We start from the raw sequence: 17,300 nt of genomic DNA, 5'->3' as shown, positions 1-17,300 counted from the left end.
ATGGTGGTGGCAACATCATGCTATGGGGATGTTTTTCAGCAGCAGGGACTGGGAGACTAGTCAGGATCGAGGGAAAGATGAACGGAGCAAAGTAGAGAGATCCTTGATGAAAACCTGCTCTAGAGCACTCAGGCCCTCAGACTGGGGCGAAGGTTCACCTTCCAAAACAGGACAACGACCCTAAGCACACAGCCAAGACAACACAGATGTGGCTTCAGGACAAGTCTGAATGTCCTTGAGTAGCTCAGCCAGAGGCCAGACTTAAACCCGATCGAACATCTGGAGAGATTTGAAAATAGCTGTGCAGCATTGCTCCCCATCCAACCACAGACCTTAAGGATTTGCAGAGAATGAGAGAAACTCCAAATACAGGTTTGCTAAGCTTGGCGTCATATCCAAGACGAGGCTGTAATCGCCGCCATAGGTGCTTCAAAGTAAAAGGTTTGAATACTTATGTAAATGTGATAGTTTAGCAAATGTATTAAATAATAATAATTCTACAAACCTGTTTGGTGCTTTTTCATGGGGTATTGTGTGTAGATTGAGGGGAAAAAACGACTCAATCCATTTTAGATTAAGGCTGTAACGTAACCAAATGTGGAAAAACTTGAGGGATCTGAATACTTTCCAAATGCACTGCATCTCAGATATTGCTTGTTTGAAGATGGTCAGCTCATGTTTGCCCAGTCCTCTGCATCACTCATTAACTTGACAACAGAATACACTTTTATTTCTTTATTCATTTTTCTGATAATCGATAAGTTTGATACTTGAAGCAGAAAAAAAACCAAAAATGCTTTACAGACCTCCACAAGAGGCTGAATCCTTGTTTGTTTTTCTTCTGTTATTAATTTCTCTTTTTGCATTTATAATACCTGTGATAGAATGGAGATTCTGTTCAGTCATGACGCATTATGGCAAGGAACGCAGACAAGAGGTAACGTTCAAAACCCACCAGAACCCAACTCCCAAACACATTGCAGCCCAAAACAACAATGAAAAAAAAAATGAAAACAAAATATTTACAAAGCTTTAAATCATTTTCTAGGCCTTTATTTCAAACATCACATACATCTCTCTCCAACCTACAGTGTCCCTTTGAATAGCTATTCACCAATATTCCAAACATCACAGGTATCGCTGCCTTGAGTAGACCAAGGAGGCTGAAGAGAAGCACTTACAGGGCAGTACAGGACAAAGTCCAAGACATCCTCCCCTGACAGATTCATATCTCTACAGCACAGTAGAACACATTGAAGTAATTCTCAACCCCAATAAAATATTACAGAACACCAGACGATGCATATTTAGAGTAAAATTGCATCCTCGGATGTAATCTTAGATTCTGTGAGGCCAGGATGGAGTGATTGATATAAGCATACATTTCTCAGTGCTTTCTATGCCCAAAACCCACTGTCAAAGTTCCTCTCAGGGTGCCTATCCACTCTCTCCTGCTAAATAACTCACACCATTCTCAAACCGCAGTCATCATTAAGCACTTCCTATGCACAACTCTGGCATTTCTGATCTCTTCAGTGGCAAACTTTAAAGGCTAACAAACTCTGAACCGTAAACCTAACCCACCCTCCCGCTGAAAAAAAAAGGCATAACAAAAATAGCATGACAACAGAACTATTATCGCAGTTAGCAACACCATCAAATATTCGGACAATCCAAACGACTCCTTGTTCCTCTGATTCTCTAGTGACGTGACCATGTATTTAAGGGGAAACTATTTAAAATCCTGATAAGGAAGTACATAGTGGGATATCTGCAACGGGAGCGCCGGAGAAGGAAGCACAGGATAAAAACGCACAGTATATTAACATCACCATACCACCCAATTCTGTTATCATAGGCCAAAACCTTGGCCACACCCTATGGTGAATCCATCTAAAAATCCCCTCGCATTATCTGGAGAGAAAAAAAACCCACAAAAAATGAAAAAGTACATCCTCTACAACTCCAACCAGGCCAAAGACATACGAGACAAATTCACACATCCTGAAAGCCTTCCTTCCCCACGTTACTTCTTGTCAACCAACAGTCAAAATTGTTGTTTCAGACACACCCCTGTTACTCACCCTCTGGTTGGCTGTATGGATATGGGCCAATGAAGTGGTGAATAGTGAGCATCCTGACACACACACACCCTGAACACAAGGGCACGGTTCAACATTGGGGTTTATGACAGCACAAACATCTCAAATCTAAGGCGGAACAAGGCCGATACACTGCTAAAAGTCTGGAAATGTTTACCAGCTACATAGAACACAATTCCATTGGTCCTTCTCTGGGCAGCACACAGGACATTGCCACAAGAACCCGTACAAGCCACCCAGGTGGCTCCATGTCATGAGTCAGCAAAACTGTAACTTACAGTGCACAGCTTATTACAGTACACACATACCATCTGTGTCACAGGGCCAGAGGGGGACAATGACAAACAAACAAGGAACATAGTAGCAAACTATGGCACATTTGTTTCATAAGACTGGAACGCCAACAATGCTGATGGTAGCCAAGGTCACCTAAATGACAGGAACGCTAACAATGCTGATGGCAGAGGTCAACTAAATGATTGAAAAGGATTTTTGGATTGGGCATGTGCATGTGCATTGTAAACAACTCCAAAAAAAGAAAAACTGTTCAAGTTAACATCTAAGGCTACGAGAAGTACAAGGTGCAGGGTGACATCTCACCTGTCGTTTTCATCTACAAAGCTAAAGGGAGTCCACTCATACCCTTTCTGTTCCACAAAATTGATGGAGATGATCAAAACATTGTTCAAGTTGCAAACCTAAGTTATACCAGGTATCAAATGATATGTAAGGACTGCATGTTTGCGGCTTGCTTAGTATAACAAGCTAGAGTAAGAGAGATCAAAGATGGAGAATAAACAGTGGAAATTAAAATCTCTTGAGTAGAATATATATGAATGTATTAACTCTGGTCAGAATCAGGAGATGTTAACAAGTATACAGACAATGGTCATGTTAAGATGGGAGGAGAGGGAAGAATTTAGAGGTTCAGAAAAGTCAGGCGGGAGAGCGAGAACACTTACAGCAATAATCACACCACCACCTCAGAGCTTTTCAGCAAAGACAACAGAAGTACTATGATAAATCAGGCTTGAGTGTTTGATATTTTCCCATAATGAGTTGGTTCTCCTCCATTGTCTTTTACAGTAATTGTTTGATTATTGAAATCTGCCATCCCCCTCCTCGCATTTCCAGCCTATTGCATTGTCCCTTATAGTTTGTATTTTGAGTCTTTCTGGAAAACAAAGAGAAACATTTTTTTTAAAGAAAAATACTGTCAAGGAGGTGTAAACAAAATTTGGCAACATAAGTAGTTGGGGTAGACAATATACTGATACCTACATATAAAACATTTGGGTTTACCCAAATAGAAATGGTTCACATTGGAATTTTCTTGGTCACAATCTTAAAAGCAAAAGGAGGACTTTTTCATACAACATACAAGACTAAACCACCACTTATTAAAAGGAATGGAACAGTTTGCCATATTCTCTCTTATTCCATCATGTTAACTGAGGGTTAGGGGCTGGCTAAGAAAAGTTCATATCGGAATGTTGCTTGGGATCATTGCTAGGCAGGTTTCAGGCAGAACGCTGTCATTGAGATTGGCAGTGACGGGTCCCGCCCACCTCCTAGCCAATGGATCGTCCTGAATTTTGGGGGGAGGGTCCTTAAATGGCGATCTTGGACATCTGCTCCTCAAGTTGGATGATTCGCTTCTCCTGACTGCTGACCAGGTCCTTGAGGGATTTGATTTCTTTCAAGACCTCATCCAGCTTGGCTTCGTTTTTCTGAGGAATACAGAGACAGGAGCAAGACATGAGGCCCTTTCTGGAGATGTTGGTACCAGTCCTAGTATAGTTAAAGCTTTTGCACCAAGACAAAATGACTGTAAATTCAGGGTCTACAGCAGGGTTCCATAACTGGCAGCCTGTAGGTGATTTTATTTGCCCCCCAAATCAGCAATTATAGATATTTTTTATTATAATAATACATTATTTTTTATTGTTGGACATTTAAAAAAAAACTAAACACCAGCAAATCAGCTCCAAATTATTATTTTGGAATTATGTCCCAAATGTTTTCTTCAAATATTATATCGGGTTTGGGCTTCTTGCAGTCATTTTGCAGTCTACAAAATATTTGTAATTATGTACCAGCCCCTTGATCGCCCGCTCAAGAAAAAAAAAATTGGCCCGTGACTGAATCTAGTTGATGATCCCTGGTCTACACACTGTGTGTGTGTGTACATTTTTAATACGGAGGTCCATTCTATCCCTGCAGGCATTCTACGCTGCAGGCATGCATGGCTCCAGTATCCCGTAGCACCCTGAGGGTTAACATGGAGCGCCTGCAGGCTGCAGAGCAGCAGCCCAGTCTGCCATGATTACAGGCCAGAGCTGCAGATCGAAGTGGAGGCCAGGGCTGGGCCCTGCGTGGGCAGCTGTGTTGTGGGTGAGGTGGGGAAGGAGCAGCAACCGCCCCTCATTGAGTCAGAGAGAGCGAGGGGAGTGGAGACTTCTAGTAACCACCTTATGAAGTCAGGCAGCCACCCCCTTCTAAAACACACCCAGCCAACAAACTCTTCATGTTCCAAGGCCCCAACTGCAATATGTCAAGGCCAGGGCTGAACTAAAGGCCATTTGATGACTGTGGTGGTGGGTGTGGCAATCAGACTAGCCCTGGGAAAGCACTGTACATACCCAAGGAGATACATACTGTAATGTTGATGTACTGATCCAGTCTGGTGTCAACCTTCAATCAAAACACTAGTGGTACATTGCACATACAGAATAATATCCTGGTGTCTGGTGAGTAGTACTTGTTTACATAAAATAGAGCAGTGTTTCCCCAACTCCTGTCCTCTAGTACCCAAACAGTACATATTTTTATTGTAGTCCTGATTCAACTTGTCAACTAATCATCAGGCCCTCTGAGTTGAACCAGGTATGCTAGTCAGGACTACAACACAAATGTGTGCCGTTGAGGATACTCTAGGACTGGAGTTGGAGTGGAGAGAGACTGTCTCTCCCATACAACCCAGTCAGAGTCCTCCCAGACAGAGACAGCAGTCCTCACTCTGGATGGAGTGGGCGAGGCAGACTTGTTGGCTGGGCCCCTTTTCTCTGTGTTCTTGCTCAGCTTGTTGTCCAGGATGTTTTTCTTGACCACTTTGAGGTCGCGGTTCTTGCCAGGGACGTAGCCGTTCTTCAGGGATATGAGGATGGGCTCGCCATTCTTCCCCTCAAACCAATCCTCTGCCTCGATGGCACAGTCTGGTCCTGCCGTGTCTGGGTACAGGTCATCCTGGAACAGGTCAGACTGCAGAGCGAGAGCGGCACAGAGACTGCTGTTAGAGAACGCTGTACCAAACACATAGGGCCCGTTACCTGGACACAGATTAAACAATCCTGAACAAAAAAGCATTCTCTATGGAGATTCTTCATTGATCTTGCTTTCTTAATATGGTGTCCAGTAAAACACCCTAAAATGTTCTATCCCTCAAAACAGACCGTTTCAGTTAAATGTGGCATTGATTGTTGAAATCATTCATATATCGACTGTCTAGATCAGAATGAAGAAGCTCACCTTTCTAGGCACAGTCATGATGATAGGTTCACACTTCCTTTCGTGCAGTTTATAAAACCTGCCAACATAGAAGCAAAAATAAGTGTATTATTCAAAACATCACATAACAGGCCCACTGTCCTTTTACAAACACTGCAGCCCAGCCCAATGCACTTCTACTTCCAGGACACTGGCAATAGTCAGGCAGCCTCAATAGACATGGAGTTGAATAACTGCATGGTACACAATTCTGGTTGGCAGGGCCTGGAGTTAAATCCGTTTATAAGGAGAGAGCTCTCCTCCAACATGTGGTTATGTGCTGCCTCCTGGTGGACATGGACAGGTAATAGCGCCACATTCCAAGTCATCTTCCGTTTAGGGCCACCTCATAGACCCGGCCAAGAACCACCCCACTTGGTTCTAGACCTTCCCACTAAACCTTGCTGAAATGAATCAGGGGTATGCCCAACAAGACATGAAATAGCAGTCCTAAAATGGCTGATCCATTTCTCTATCCAGCCAGCCCTACCTGGCAATCTCACACTTGTTGACATCCAGACCTCTCTTGGGCATGTATCCCATCCCCCTCTGGGGCTCCTTGGTGGTGAAGGTGTTGAGGTAGTGGACAAATGGGGCCTCGTCCGTGATCTCAAAGTAGCGGATGCTGCTGTCACCCTACAAACCACAGAGACAAGATCACAGCCTTTTAGTGCTCGTCTTAATTCATACATTTTAATGACTCAATGAGCAGCAAGACTAAAGTTTAAGATACAGTATAATGTTTTATTAATGACTTCATGGATCAAAGTAAGGCTTGTTATAAGTCACTTGCACAGCAGATCAAATGGGGGTGTACGTATGTAATCTTTCGGAAAAACTCCACTCACCTTACCACACAGGTAAACCACATTGGTGTCTGGGTCATAGAAGGGCAAGAGAACTCCATTGCTGGTGTCCATCTCATGCACTGAGATGGCCTCGTCCATGGCTTGCTGTAAATGAAACATTGACATAGTTGGTTACTGAGCAGGCCAGTAACATCTTTAATATAGGGAATATAGGGTTCCGTTTGTGACTCAGCCAAGAGTTGTGATGTTGAGGACGGGTGACCCACCGGGTTCCACAGGGCTAGCTGTCTCTCACTCATACGGCTGAAGCCCGTGGTGAACACGTTTCCGTCCGACAGGAAGATGGCCCTCATAGGCCGTGCCCCTTCATGGGCCTTCTCCTTCTCCTGTGATACAGAGGGTCAACATCAACATAAGGTACGTACACCCTAAATTTTCACCTTCGAGATTCCTTCAAATTAGTTTTTTTTAGGGAAAGTTTGCGGAATTTGACAGCCCTATACAGCAGGTTTGTTAGTGAAAATTATTGGCAGTGGTGCTCACCCCTACGATCTCCTCCTTGCGGGGGTCGATGACACGGATGGTCTTGTCCTTGCAGGCAGTGCAGATGAGGCTGCCGTTGCGGTTCCAGCAGGCGCTGAAGATGACATCAGGGTGCATGTCCTCCAGCTGAATCATGGCTTCGCCCGTCCCCACATTCCAGATGATGATCAGGTTGTCACAGCCTGAGGATTACACACATTTAACAAACACACAAGAGAAGCATGGACATAATATCACTGATGTGGCAATATCATATACAACTCTTAGCTCATTCTGGTTTGGTTCTGATATGGAGGGGGAAAACACAGTGAATATGGTAATTCTCAAAGGGATACTGCGAGATTCTGGCAATTAAGCAATGACGAAGTCTATAGGTAAAGTAGCATACGCTAGTGTACCTGTAGACTTTCAGTCATTGCGCTAATGCTAGTCAGCATTGGCTTGCCAAACTACCTCTTCCTTCTGCATGTAGACATAACAAATGACATCCACAAGTTCAATGGACTAATGGGTAAGTTCAATGGGTAAGTAGAAAAACAGCACAATAGCAAAAATCTTGCAGTATCCCTTTAAGGCAATTGTCAGTGTGTCAATGGGGACAGATGTGCGTTGATCAGACATCTCAGTGTTTGGGGAAAATTACGCCACAGGGTAACAGTGACAAGATCACAGCAGGTTACCACTTTTCTCAAGGCGAGGAGGGGATGAGAGCGAGTGAGCTGATGGCGACCGAGAATACAACCACAAAAGCAGAGGCACACAGGCTGAACCAGGAGGACACTAGTGTTGTCACGATATCAGAATCCCAATACCACGGCAAAAAAAGGCATGGAGACAAACTACCCTACTGCTCTGTTCAATCGTTAGGCATCTTCTGAGTTCATCATTACATTGGAAATGTTTGACGTCAGAAACAGCCATGTACGCATTAATGAATCAATTATACAATCAATTTGACTTTGTTGGTTAAAACAAGTACATAACAATGGTAATCATTTATTTATTAGTCCGAAAATGTATACACTCAAGCAGTGAGTCACTTCGGATAAGAGTCTGCTGAATAACTAAAATTTAAATTTTTTAATTGGAATGGTAAACCTCCTTTGATAAACTGGGTAAATCAAGATGTAATCTAGGCCTATTCGCAATACAGATGAACGCATATTCAATGTGTGTGTGTGCATGCATTGAGTAATTGAGCTGGTTTTGGCTGATTTCATCTGTTTCCCTTCCATTTGAGACTTGTAAGCATTTCACTGTAAGGTCTACCACTGTTGTATTTGGCGCACGTGACAAATAAACTTTGATCTAATATTGTACCGTACTGATCAACAACATTTGCAGAGGTAATTTATTTTAACGACATCATTCACGAGGCAAGAGGGGGGGCGGTCCGTCTGAGCCTTATTCACACAGTCAGTTCGCTAAGGCAATAGATCATCTTTGGGAGAGACATGAGAGACCGATTAAGTGAATTAATAAAGTTTGTGGCAATCAGCTTTGAAATCAGCATATTTTGCATATTATCACAAAGTACTCAGGTAGTGGTGAATTGTTGTTAGCGTCAGCTGTAAGCTAGCAAGGGAAGTTAGCCTACAAAGCAGGAAGCTGACGGAATCTTATTGCATTGTAAAGTGTTCTAGCCTGTATAGACATTGTTTTGCGACCAGTAATTAACAGGTTCAACATTTCTACATGCCCTGTCGCATTATTCAAGTGTGTAAACTTCTGTGCAGCATTTGTGGGGAGCTAAACCTGATGCAGCCCAGACTCCCAGTGCAGATTAAGTGGAGAAGGCACAGTGCGCTCGCACTAAGGGGGACCTTCAGCAGCGCTGATACAGACTTGATCCGTGAGAAATTTGAAAGAAGTAACAAAAGTAACAAAAATGATAGTACTGAACCATTTATGTTCTAGTATCAAAAAAGTACAGACGTTTTGGTATACCATGCAACACTAGAGGATACCACTCACCGGCACTGAGCAGGACGTTGCGTGCTGTTGGGTGCCATGTGATGATGCCAACCCTTTTGGAGTGTCCCTCCAGGACCACCACAGGCTCAGACAGGCCAGTAACCAGTCCGTTCTCAGGGATCTGCCACACCTGCAGACAGAGATAAGGGTCAGAGGTCAGGGCATAGCTAGGGTCAATAATGCATCACATACTGAATTTAAATCCAATTTGATTTGTCACGTGCCAAATACAACATTTCACCTTACAGTGAAATGCTTAACTGCATTGTTGGTTTAATGGCTTGTAAGAAAAATATATGTTAAGAAAAAATAGAAAATAAAAGTAACAAATAGTAAAATAACAATAGTCAGGATATAAACAGGGGGTACCAGTACAGAGTCAATGTGCGGGGGCACCGGTTAGTCTAGGTAATTGAGGTAATATATACAAGTAGGTAGAGTTAAAGTGTCAGAGAGTATGGCTGCAGTTCCCCTGCTGTTACATGTCGTAAAGCACTAAACTAAATCGACCACAGAAAGCAGTACATTCACATGAACAAACTTGTCAAAAACTCTTTTAGATTGACATTACTGTGACAGGAAGTTAGTAGATCACACAACCATGACTCAAGGGGGCGGCAGAGATCTAAAGTCACTCCCCATACTGCCGTACAGCCTGAGTAGCTTACTTCCCACTGACAATACAGCCAGTAGACTATACAAATACAGTAAAGATCGCAGAATGCAAACATTGATCTATGGAAATAAAGACTAAAGGTGAAAGTCATTATCTCTATGATCTCCGACAGCAGTAGACTGACATTATGAAAGGCATGTGGTTCAGTAATCAAACCACTGCATTACTACTGAACCCCTACACTAATCAGAGCTCCTACTCCAGCTGTAATAGGTCACTACGGATACAGCAGTCAACAGCAACAGCAGCTCATCAACATTACTTTTAGGGAACCAATTCGGTGTGTATTTCTAGCAGCAATATTAAATGTTCTGAAAAGAGAGGAACATTTGGCGGTTCAACTTCTGTAAATGCACTCGGAACACTGCATCCATTTCACAGACAGGTCTTCTGGTGTTGAGAGAGTTGCATGGGGAAGTCAACGCCTACAGGTGGGGAAGTGGTAGAAGCATACCAAAGTACACTGCGCACACTGATCACTGCCGTTCACAGCCCAAATAAGGACATATGGAGAAAAGTACAGCACCAGCCTCAAACAAGTTAGTGACCTCAGCCATATAAAAAAGGCTAAATCATTCCCCAGAGCTGATTCCGATACGACTTGTCTCTCTCTGCGTCTAATCTAATCCAGACTAGAGGGCGAGCCCTGCCTGCACCCATGCATAGCTACCCTATCACTATCGGAATCAGCACCCTTCCCTACCCTATCAGTATCTGGCCTTTCACAACCAAAACTTGTCATCTCCTGTCGGTTGGCATCGGTGAGAGGGTGTGTGTAGGACAGGTTAAGTATGAACAAACATTGCTGTACGGTTCCACTGAAAGGCACAGTCTCTGCTGAGGTGTGTGTCAAGGAGAGGGGTGATTGTAACCATACCATAACTGTGCAATCCTCCGAGCCGCTGGCGATGACCTGGTCATTGTGGGGGCACCAGTCGATGTCCAGCACAGGGCCTGTGTGACCACACACTGTGGGGTAGGCCTTGTCAATGCGGCCCGACTGTGGAGAAACAAGCAGATACCGACATGAGATCAGGGTTAGGCCGACCAACCAGAGACCATGTACAAAACAAGGAGTATGCAATAGAGATGTTCCCTGTGAGCAGAGGGCAACATCCCGAGGAGGAGGAGCTCAGTCAAACATTAACCAGACACATTTTGACTACCTGTATTTAAATCTGTGTTTTCAACCAAATTACACAGTCCACTAATGCATTAAGAGCATAGAGGGGAACAGAGACACAAACACAGAGAGACTCACCAGCCTAGCACTGTCATAGCCTCAAAAACGATTTATGTTTGCAATTCTGCTGCATAGCTATATCCTAGGACTCATTTAGATTAAAGCTTGCCCTTGTTTAATATGTAAATGCTGGCATGTTGGTGGTGATGATGTCAGACGCACACCAGCAGAAGCTTATTTTTTGCTCTTTAAAGTGAAACCCTGAGCTAACCTCCAATCTGAGCCTCTTATATAATACCCTTATACAACACACAGGCCAGATGGCCAGAAATCGCTTCCCCAGCCATCACACACACAAAACAAAGGAGCCAGACAAAGGGAAGGCTTTCCCACCCTATCAGCTGACTTCCTGATGACATCAGTCTGGTCTGAAGGCGGGTACTATCTTGACCTCTGACCCTATCGTGATTGGAGCATCAGGTGCTCTCCACAGTGTGAATTCTGGGTAATGTAAAGTCTGAAGATGCTGAGGGGGGTAAGGGTTGGAATCGGGAGACTGACGCACCCTTTTCCATGCTCCCGTCAGTTGATTGCCCAACCAGACCACCACAGAGCCCGACAGTCAGATGATGTCACCGAGACAGAGCCCTGCTGGCTGCAGCCATATTTAAAGCATAATGGTCTGCCTCATGAAAATCACTCAATGCCCACAGCCATTCTAGCAGTAGACTGGGCACCATGACAACAATGGTTTCAGAGGGCTAAATATAAGTGCTGCATATTCAGTCACAGGGAGAGAAGAGCTTTTCCAGGTCTCTACTGTAGACATTAGAAAACATAATAACAGGGACTGTAAGCATTAGGCACACCAGCCTTTAGTGTTGACTTCAAAACTCAAGAGAAATGCTTAGAATGACCATTCAGATAATCTAAGAGTGTGAAGACCGAGAGAAACATATTCAGGTATGAAGAAGCTCTGTCCTCATGGACATGTAATCGAGGCGTATGTGGACAGAGGGAGGTAACAAACGACGAACCTGAGTGGGCGGTCTCGGCCCTATGTCTAAACGCTTGTGTAACAGCAGGCATTGGATTGGCCACTAGGACCCAGACAGCCATTTCAGACCAGGATATGAGTCAGTATGTTCTCTGAAGTCTCCTCCATATTTCTCTATTACTTCCCTTACTTCCCTGCCTGCTGTGGCACTGGGCCAAAAAAGGACTGGCCAGTTCAACTCTGCTGCTCACGTCACAATACACCACACAGTGTTAAGTTAAAATCTGATTACAATAGTGGTCAGTGAGTCACAATAGTTCAACACAAACTAAAATGTAACTCATGCCAAACATGGCCATGGAGATTGTCGTCATAGAAGACAGTCAATTGGTTCACACCACAACCCACTGCCCAGGAAAAAAAAATAAAAAAATCACAGCCCTCCCTACAGCAGAGTTGGGCCGTGACACAAACTCCAACATCAGTGATCAAAGTCTGAGTGTACTATACCTGTGTGTGTATATGAATCTAAAAATCACATGACCATGCCGCGCCCTGTCCAGAGAACACTCCCGGAAATCTAACATAGAATAATCAGCCATTGTTCTGGGCCTGGGACGGAAGGATCCTCTGAATGCATAGCCAGAGAGGTGAGCAGTTTCTGGAATGAGACAAAGGTTGACGTGGTCACAAACAGCGGCCCATACTGAAGCAGCGGCCTGAAAGTCATTCTCAATCTCCCGCTGTTGGGGGGAGTGGCCTGTTAGCAGCAGGATGTGCAGCAGGAAAGACAAAATCGGTGTCGAGGGGGTGTAAGCTAGCTCGGCTATATCAGCAGAGGACCAGGTGTGACAGAGCAATGTAGGCTAGGCCTATAATAGCACAGGATACTGCTCAGTACTAGCATTTCCTCTTAGCTGCTTCGGCCTTGCTCAGATCAAAAACGTACAGCTAGCTGGCGGCTGTGTTCGAGAGCATCAAACTGATGCATCATGGGGAAATTGTGACTGACTAATATTATTGAGTAGTTATTTATGATGCATGGTGATTTGTACAGTCAGTTTAGACTCGCCTTTAAAGTCAGCTGCAATGTGGAACACGCCCAATGTTTTTCATCAGGCTGGGTGGTTGGTTGTATAATGTCGTTAACGTCAGCAGAGGTCTGGTTTCCCTGGCTTCATGTGATTGTGACATGTTGAGTTGCAGGTTTTCAGCAGACCTTTTTCTTCACAGGGACAACAAAAGGTGTGCAGATGGCAGACTAGGATCTGGGTGTAGTACATAGACCAATACACTGAGCGCACAAAACTTCAGGCTCTTTCCATGACAGACTGACCAGTTGAGAGCTATGATCCCTTATTGATGTCACCTGTTAAATCCACAGACAGGTTAAAAGAAGGCCTCGAGACAATTGACACATGGATTGTGTATTTGTACCATTCAGAGGGTGAATGGGTAAGACAAAAGATTTAAGTTCCTTAGAACGGGGTATGGTAGTAGGTGCCAGGCACAACGGGTTGAGTGTGTCAAGAACTGAAACACTTTCCCATGTTTAACAACAATGCTCTTTCAACTAAAGGACAACCAGCCAACTTGACAACTGTAGAAAGCATTGGAGTCAACATGGGCCAGCATCCCTGTGGAACGCTTTCGACACCTTGTAGAGTCCATGCCCTGACGAATGGAGGCTGTTCTGAGGGCAAAAGGGGGGGCAACTCAATATTACAAAGGCATTCCTAATGTTTTGTTCACTCAGTGGCATTTGCTGCCTGCCCGTCTCAGTGGTATTTGCTGCCTGCCCGTCTCAGTGGTATTTGCTGCCTGCCCGTCTCAGTGGTATTTGCCGCTGACATCAGCAGTGTCATGTCCTCTAACTGCTGCCTGGTTCACAGACCCCAGAGAGATTAGAGACAGTGCCCCAAATGGCATCCTAATCCCTATATAGTGTACTTCTTTTCACCAGAGCCCTATGGGTTCTGGTCAATAGTAGGGCTTTATATAGGGGACAGGGTTACATTTGGTACGTACTCGCAGACTAGGAACATGTGCACAGGGTCTAGGGAGGACCTCGGCACTCTACATGAGACTCACATTTCACATGGAAACTCTGTTACACACATCTCACAACAGTTCAATTCATACGCTTTGTTATTCTTCACCACAAAAACTAGGAGGACAGTACAGACTGTCCCCCAACCAACAATCTACATGGTTGACTTGTGAAGAGGGGACAGAGCCCAACAGCAGTGAGGGGCTGCTGTAGGCCTGGCTGTTAACACAGTTCACACGGCTGCTGTAGGCCTGTTTACACACAGCTCATAGGGCTGCTGACATGCCGTCCAGCGGGACTGAGAGCCTGTCGTTCCAGTCATCCCACACCCCAGGCAGCTCTGATAGGGCTGTGACTATTGAGAGAGAGGGAGCGGGAGTGTTAAACGCACCACTGAGGTGTTAATCGTGTTTGTCTTTGCTATACACCATATGGAATTCCACGGTCCGAGAGAAGTACAGGACAAGATCTCGCTTCAAGCCTGAAAAAATATTATTTGATAGCGTTGTGATCATCTACAAAAGGCTGGAATGTTGTGTATGGTGAGGTCACTGATGGTTAGGAAAGGACTGCCAATAAACAGATCCTAGCCAAACTGCTCAAACATTTCCAAGGCAGGCACCACCATGCTGCTGTTTATGGGGAGAACAGACGACACACACTCTTTTACACCACAACTTCTCAATGCATAACCCTTTTAGTAGACATTCTTATCCAGAGTCCAACTTCCTTGATTCAGGTGAACACAGGTAACTAAGCTAGATTCTCAGAGATAGTGAAGAGCAATAGGAGGCCTGGCCTGTGGCAACCTGCCTCTGCTCTGACGGACTTGCTCCTCCCTGAGACACAGCCTGAGGCAGGTATGTATAGCTGCGTTTACACAGGCAGCCCAATTCTGATAAAACATTTTTTTTTTCTCCCTAATTGGACTTTTGACCATTAAGATCAGCTCGGAAAAATGTGGTGTGAAAAGATGTGATTGGTCAAAAAAAAACTATTAGTAGGAAAAAGATTGGAATTGGGCTGCCTGTGTAAACGTAGCCAAAAGATACGGCCGGCCTTGATTCTTATTAGTATCATAAAATTCACCCCCATGTAATTCGGTAACCACAGAACTGTATTGAACTGGAACCATTCCGGAGAAGGTGCCAGGTGAGCAATTGCTAAAGCTGAAGATAAGAGGAAAGACGCTGATAAATGATGCTTGTAAGTACGGAGAATAGTGCTCTAAGCTAAAGACCAGGCAGAGTACAAGGACCGGCGACAAGTATAAACACAGTGGAAAGACTGTTAGCTAATTGGCACAGCCCCTTTACATGCCTGCCTTGAGTGACATCACAGAACACTTTCAGCCCCCAAACCTTTTTTTATTTTAAGCGCTGCTCCTGAAACGGATCAAACCAGCAAAGCAGCAAGGAATGGCAGACCAGACCACTGGTCATAATCTCCACGACAAACAGTCCAGTGGGAGAGACAGGAGACTGGGTAGGAGTGCGTTTCATGTAGACAAGGAGGCGGGAGTTGAGACATGCGACAGACCGTTGAGTAAACCACTGACTTGAGTAGAAAGGCTGAATAGCACGGTCAAAATCATACGCAATTGAGGCAACCCATCAAATAAGTAGGCTAAAGCCTGAATTGAATAAAGCAATCCAAAGCAGACTCCGTCCCCAACATACATTTTTCATTGGATTGTTATATATGATACTGTAAATGACCAGAACACCTAAGGAACTTGACAAGGCTATGTGCTGTATGATATCCTATGAGAGAATGTGTCAAGCAAGCAGACCTGTTGGATAGCAATAAGTGAAGCTACACAAAATGTGTCCAAACCTCATAAGATACAACAAAACAAAATGGACAATGGCAAAGTTAACTTATGGCTGGGGGCAGTATTGAGTAGCTTGGATGAATAAGGTGCCCAGAGTAAACTGTCTGCTTCTCAGGCCCAGTTGCTAATATATGCATATTATTAGTAGATTTGGATAGAAAACACTGAAGTATCTAAAACTGTTTCAATGATATCTGAGTATAACAGAACTCATATGGCAGGCAAAAACCTGAGGAAAAAAATCCAACCCGGAAGTGGGAAATCTGAGGTTTGTAGTTTTTCAACTCTTTGCCTATCAAATAGTGTCTATGGGGTCAAATTGCACTTCCTAAGGCTTCCACTAGATGTCAACAGTGTTTGGCTTCTACTGTGAAGTGGGGGCAAATGAGAGGGGAATGAGTCATAGGTCTGCCAGAGAGGCATGAGCTGACCACGCACTTTCACGTGATAGTTAGCTTGAGTTCCATTGCAATTCTACAGACAAAGGAATTCTCCAGTTGGAACATTATTGAAGATTTATGTTAAAAACATCCTAAAGATTGATTCTATACATCGTTTGACATGTTTCTACGGACTGTAACGGAACTATTTGACTTTGTCTGCACCGAGTGATTGCGCGTCATGATTTTGGATTACTGGGCTAAACGTGCAAACAAAAAGGAGTTATTTGGACAAATTATGGGCTTTATTGAACAAATCAAACATTTTGTGGAACTGAGATTCCTGGCAGAGCATTTATATGAAGATCAAAGGTAAGTGAATATTTATAATGCTATTTCTGACTTCTGTTGACTACACAACACGCCAATGTATACTGACAATTTATCAAACAAAACATACATGTATTGTGTAACATGAAGTCCTATGAGTGTCATCTGATGAAGATCAAAGGTTAGTGATTAATTTATCTCCATTTCTGCTTTTTGTGACTTCTCTCTTTGGCTGGAAAAACAGCTGTGTTTCTATGACTAGGCACTCACCTAACATAATCGTTTGGTTTGCTTTCATCATAAAGCCTTTTTGAAATCAGACACTGGTGCGATTAACAAGAAGTGTATCTTTAAAAATGGTGTAAAATAATTGTATTTGAGGAATTTTAACTATGTGATTTGTTTTGAATTTGGCGCCCTGCACTTTCACTGGCTGTTGTCATATCGATCACGTTAGAGGGATCTCAGCCGAAAGAGGTTATCACTTTGAATCCGTAAAACCCAAGAGGTGTCACGCACAAACACATCCTTACAGCAAACATTGACACACGATGGGAGGGCTCGTACACGCATGCTTCCCCTCTGCGCACCATGGAAATGTCCACCTTTCCACTTCCCTTTGTGAGTGTATAGCCTTGAGAGCACAGCTGAGGCTGCATACCGGTCAGACTCTGGGCTGGTCTCCATGAGAAATGCAGCACAATGAGAGGAGAGGCACAGTACAGGCAACCTGGACACCACCTTAAGGCACTCTACTATGACTGGAGATGCTCCAGCTTCAACACGTGAATGGAGGGGTAGATCAGAGGGCAGGTGGTCAGAAATTAGTGATGACAGGGCAGGAGCCAAGACCAACATGTGGCTGCCCAGGCCCAG

General features: G+C 44.2%; 1 protein-coding gene across 1 annotated transcript in view; it reads right to left on the bottom strand.

Annotated features, from left to right (window-relative positions):
• Positions 1-720: 720 nt before the first annotated feature.
• LOC135514021 (coronin-1C-A-like) overlaps positions 721-17,300 on the bottom strand; it is a 72,289-nt gene continuing 55,709 nt past the window's right edge. Inside the window, exons 3-11 of the mRNA XM_064937148.1 lie at positions 10,528-10,650; positions 8,975-9,104; positions 7,001-7,182; positions 6,724-6,843; positions 6,497-6,601; positions 6,139-6,284; positions 5,631-5,688; positions 5,121-5,363; positions 721-3,832 (exon numbers count right to left, since the gene is read on the bottom strand). Coding sequence (XP_064793220.1) covers positions 3,713-3,832; positions 5,121-5,363; positions 5,631-5,688; positions 6,139-6,284; positions 6,497-6,601; positions 6,724-6,843; positions 7,001-7,182; positions 8,975-9,104; positions 10,528-10,650 — 1,227 coding nt within the window. The 3' untranslated portion in view covers positions 721-3,712. The remainder of the gene's footprint in view (positions 3,833-5,120; positions 5,364-5,630; positions 5,689-6,138; positions 6,285-6,496; positions 6,602-6,723; positions 6,844-7,000; positions 7,183-8,974; positions 9,105-10,527; positions 10,651-17,300) is intronic.

This window comes from Oncorhynchus masou, chromosome 25 (genome assembly GCF_036934945.1).
Source record: "Oncorhynchus masou masou isolate Uvic2021 chromosome 25, UVic_Omas_1.1, whole genome shotgun sequence".
Taxonomy (NCBI): Eukaryota; Metazoa; Chordata; class Actinopteri; order Salmoniformes; family Salmonidae; genus Oncorhynchus; species Oncorhynchus masou.
The sequence above is the reverse complement of the archived record's forward strand: the minus strand, read 5'-3'. Positions and strand labels throughout refer to the sequence as shown.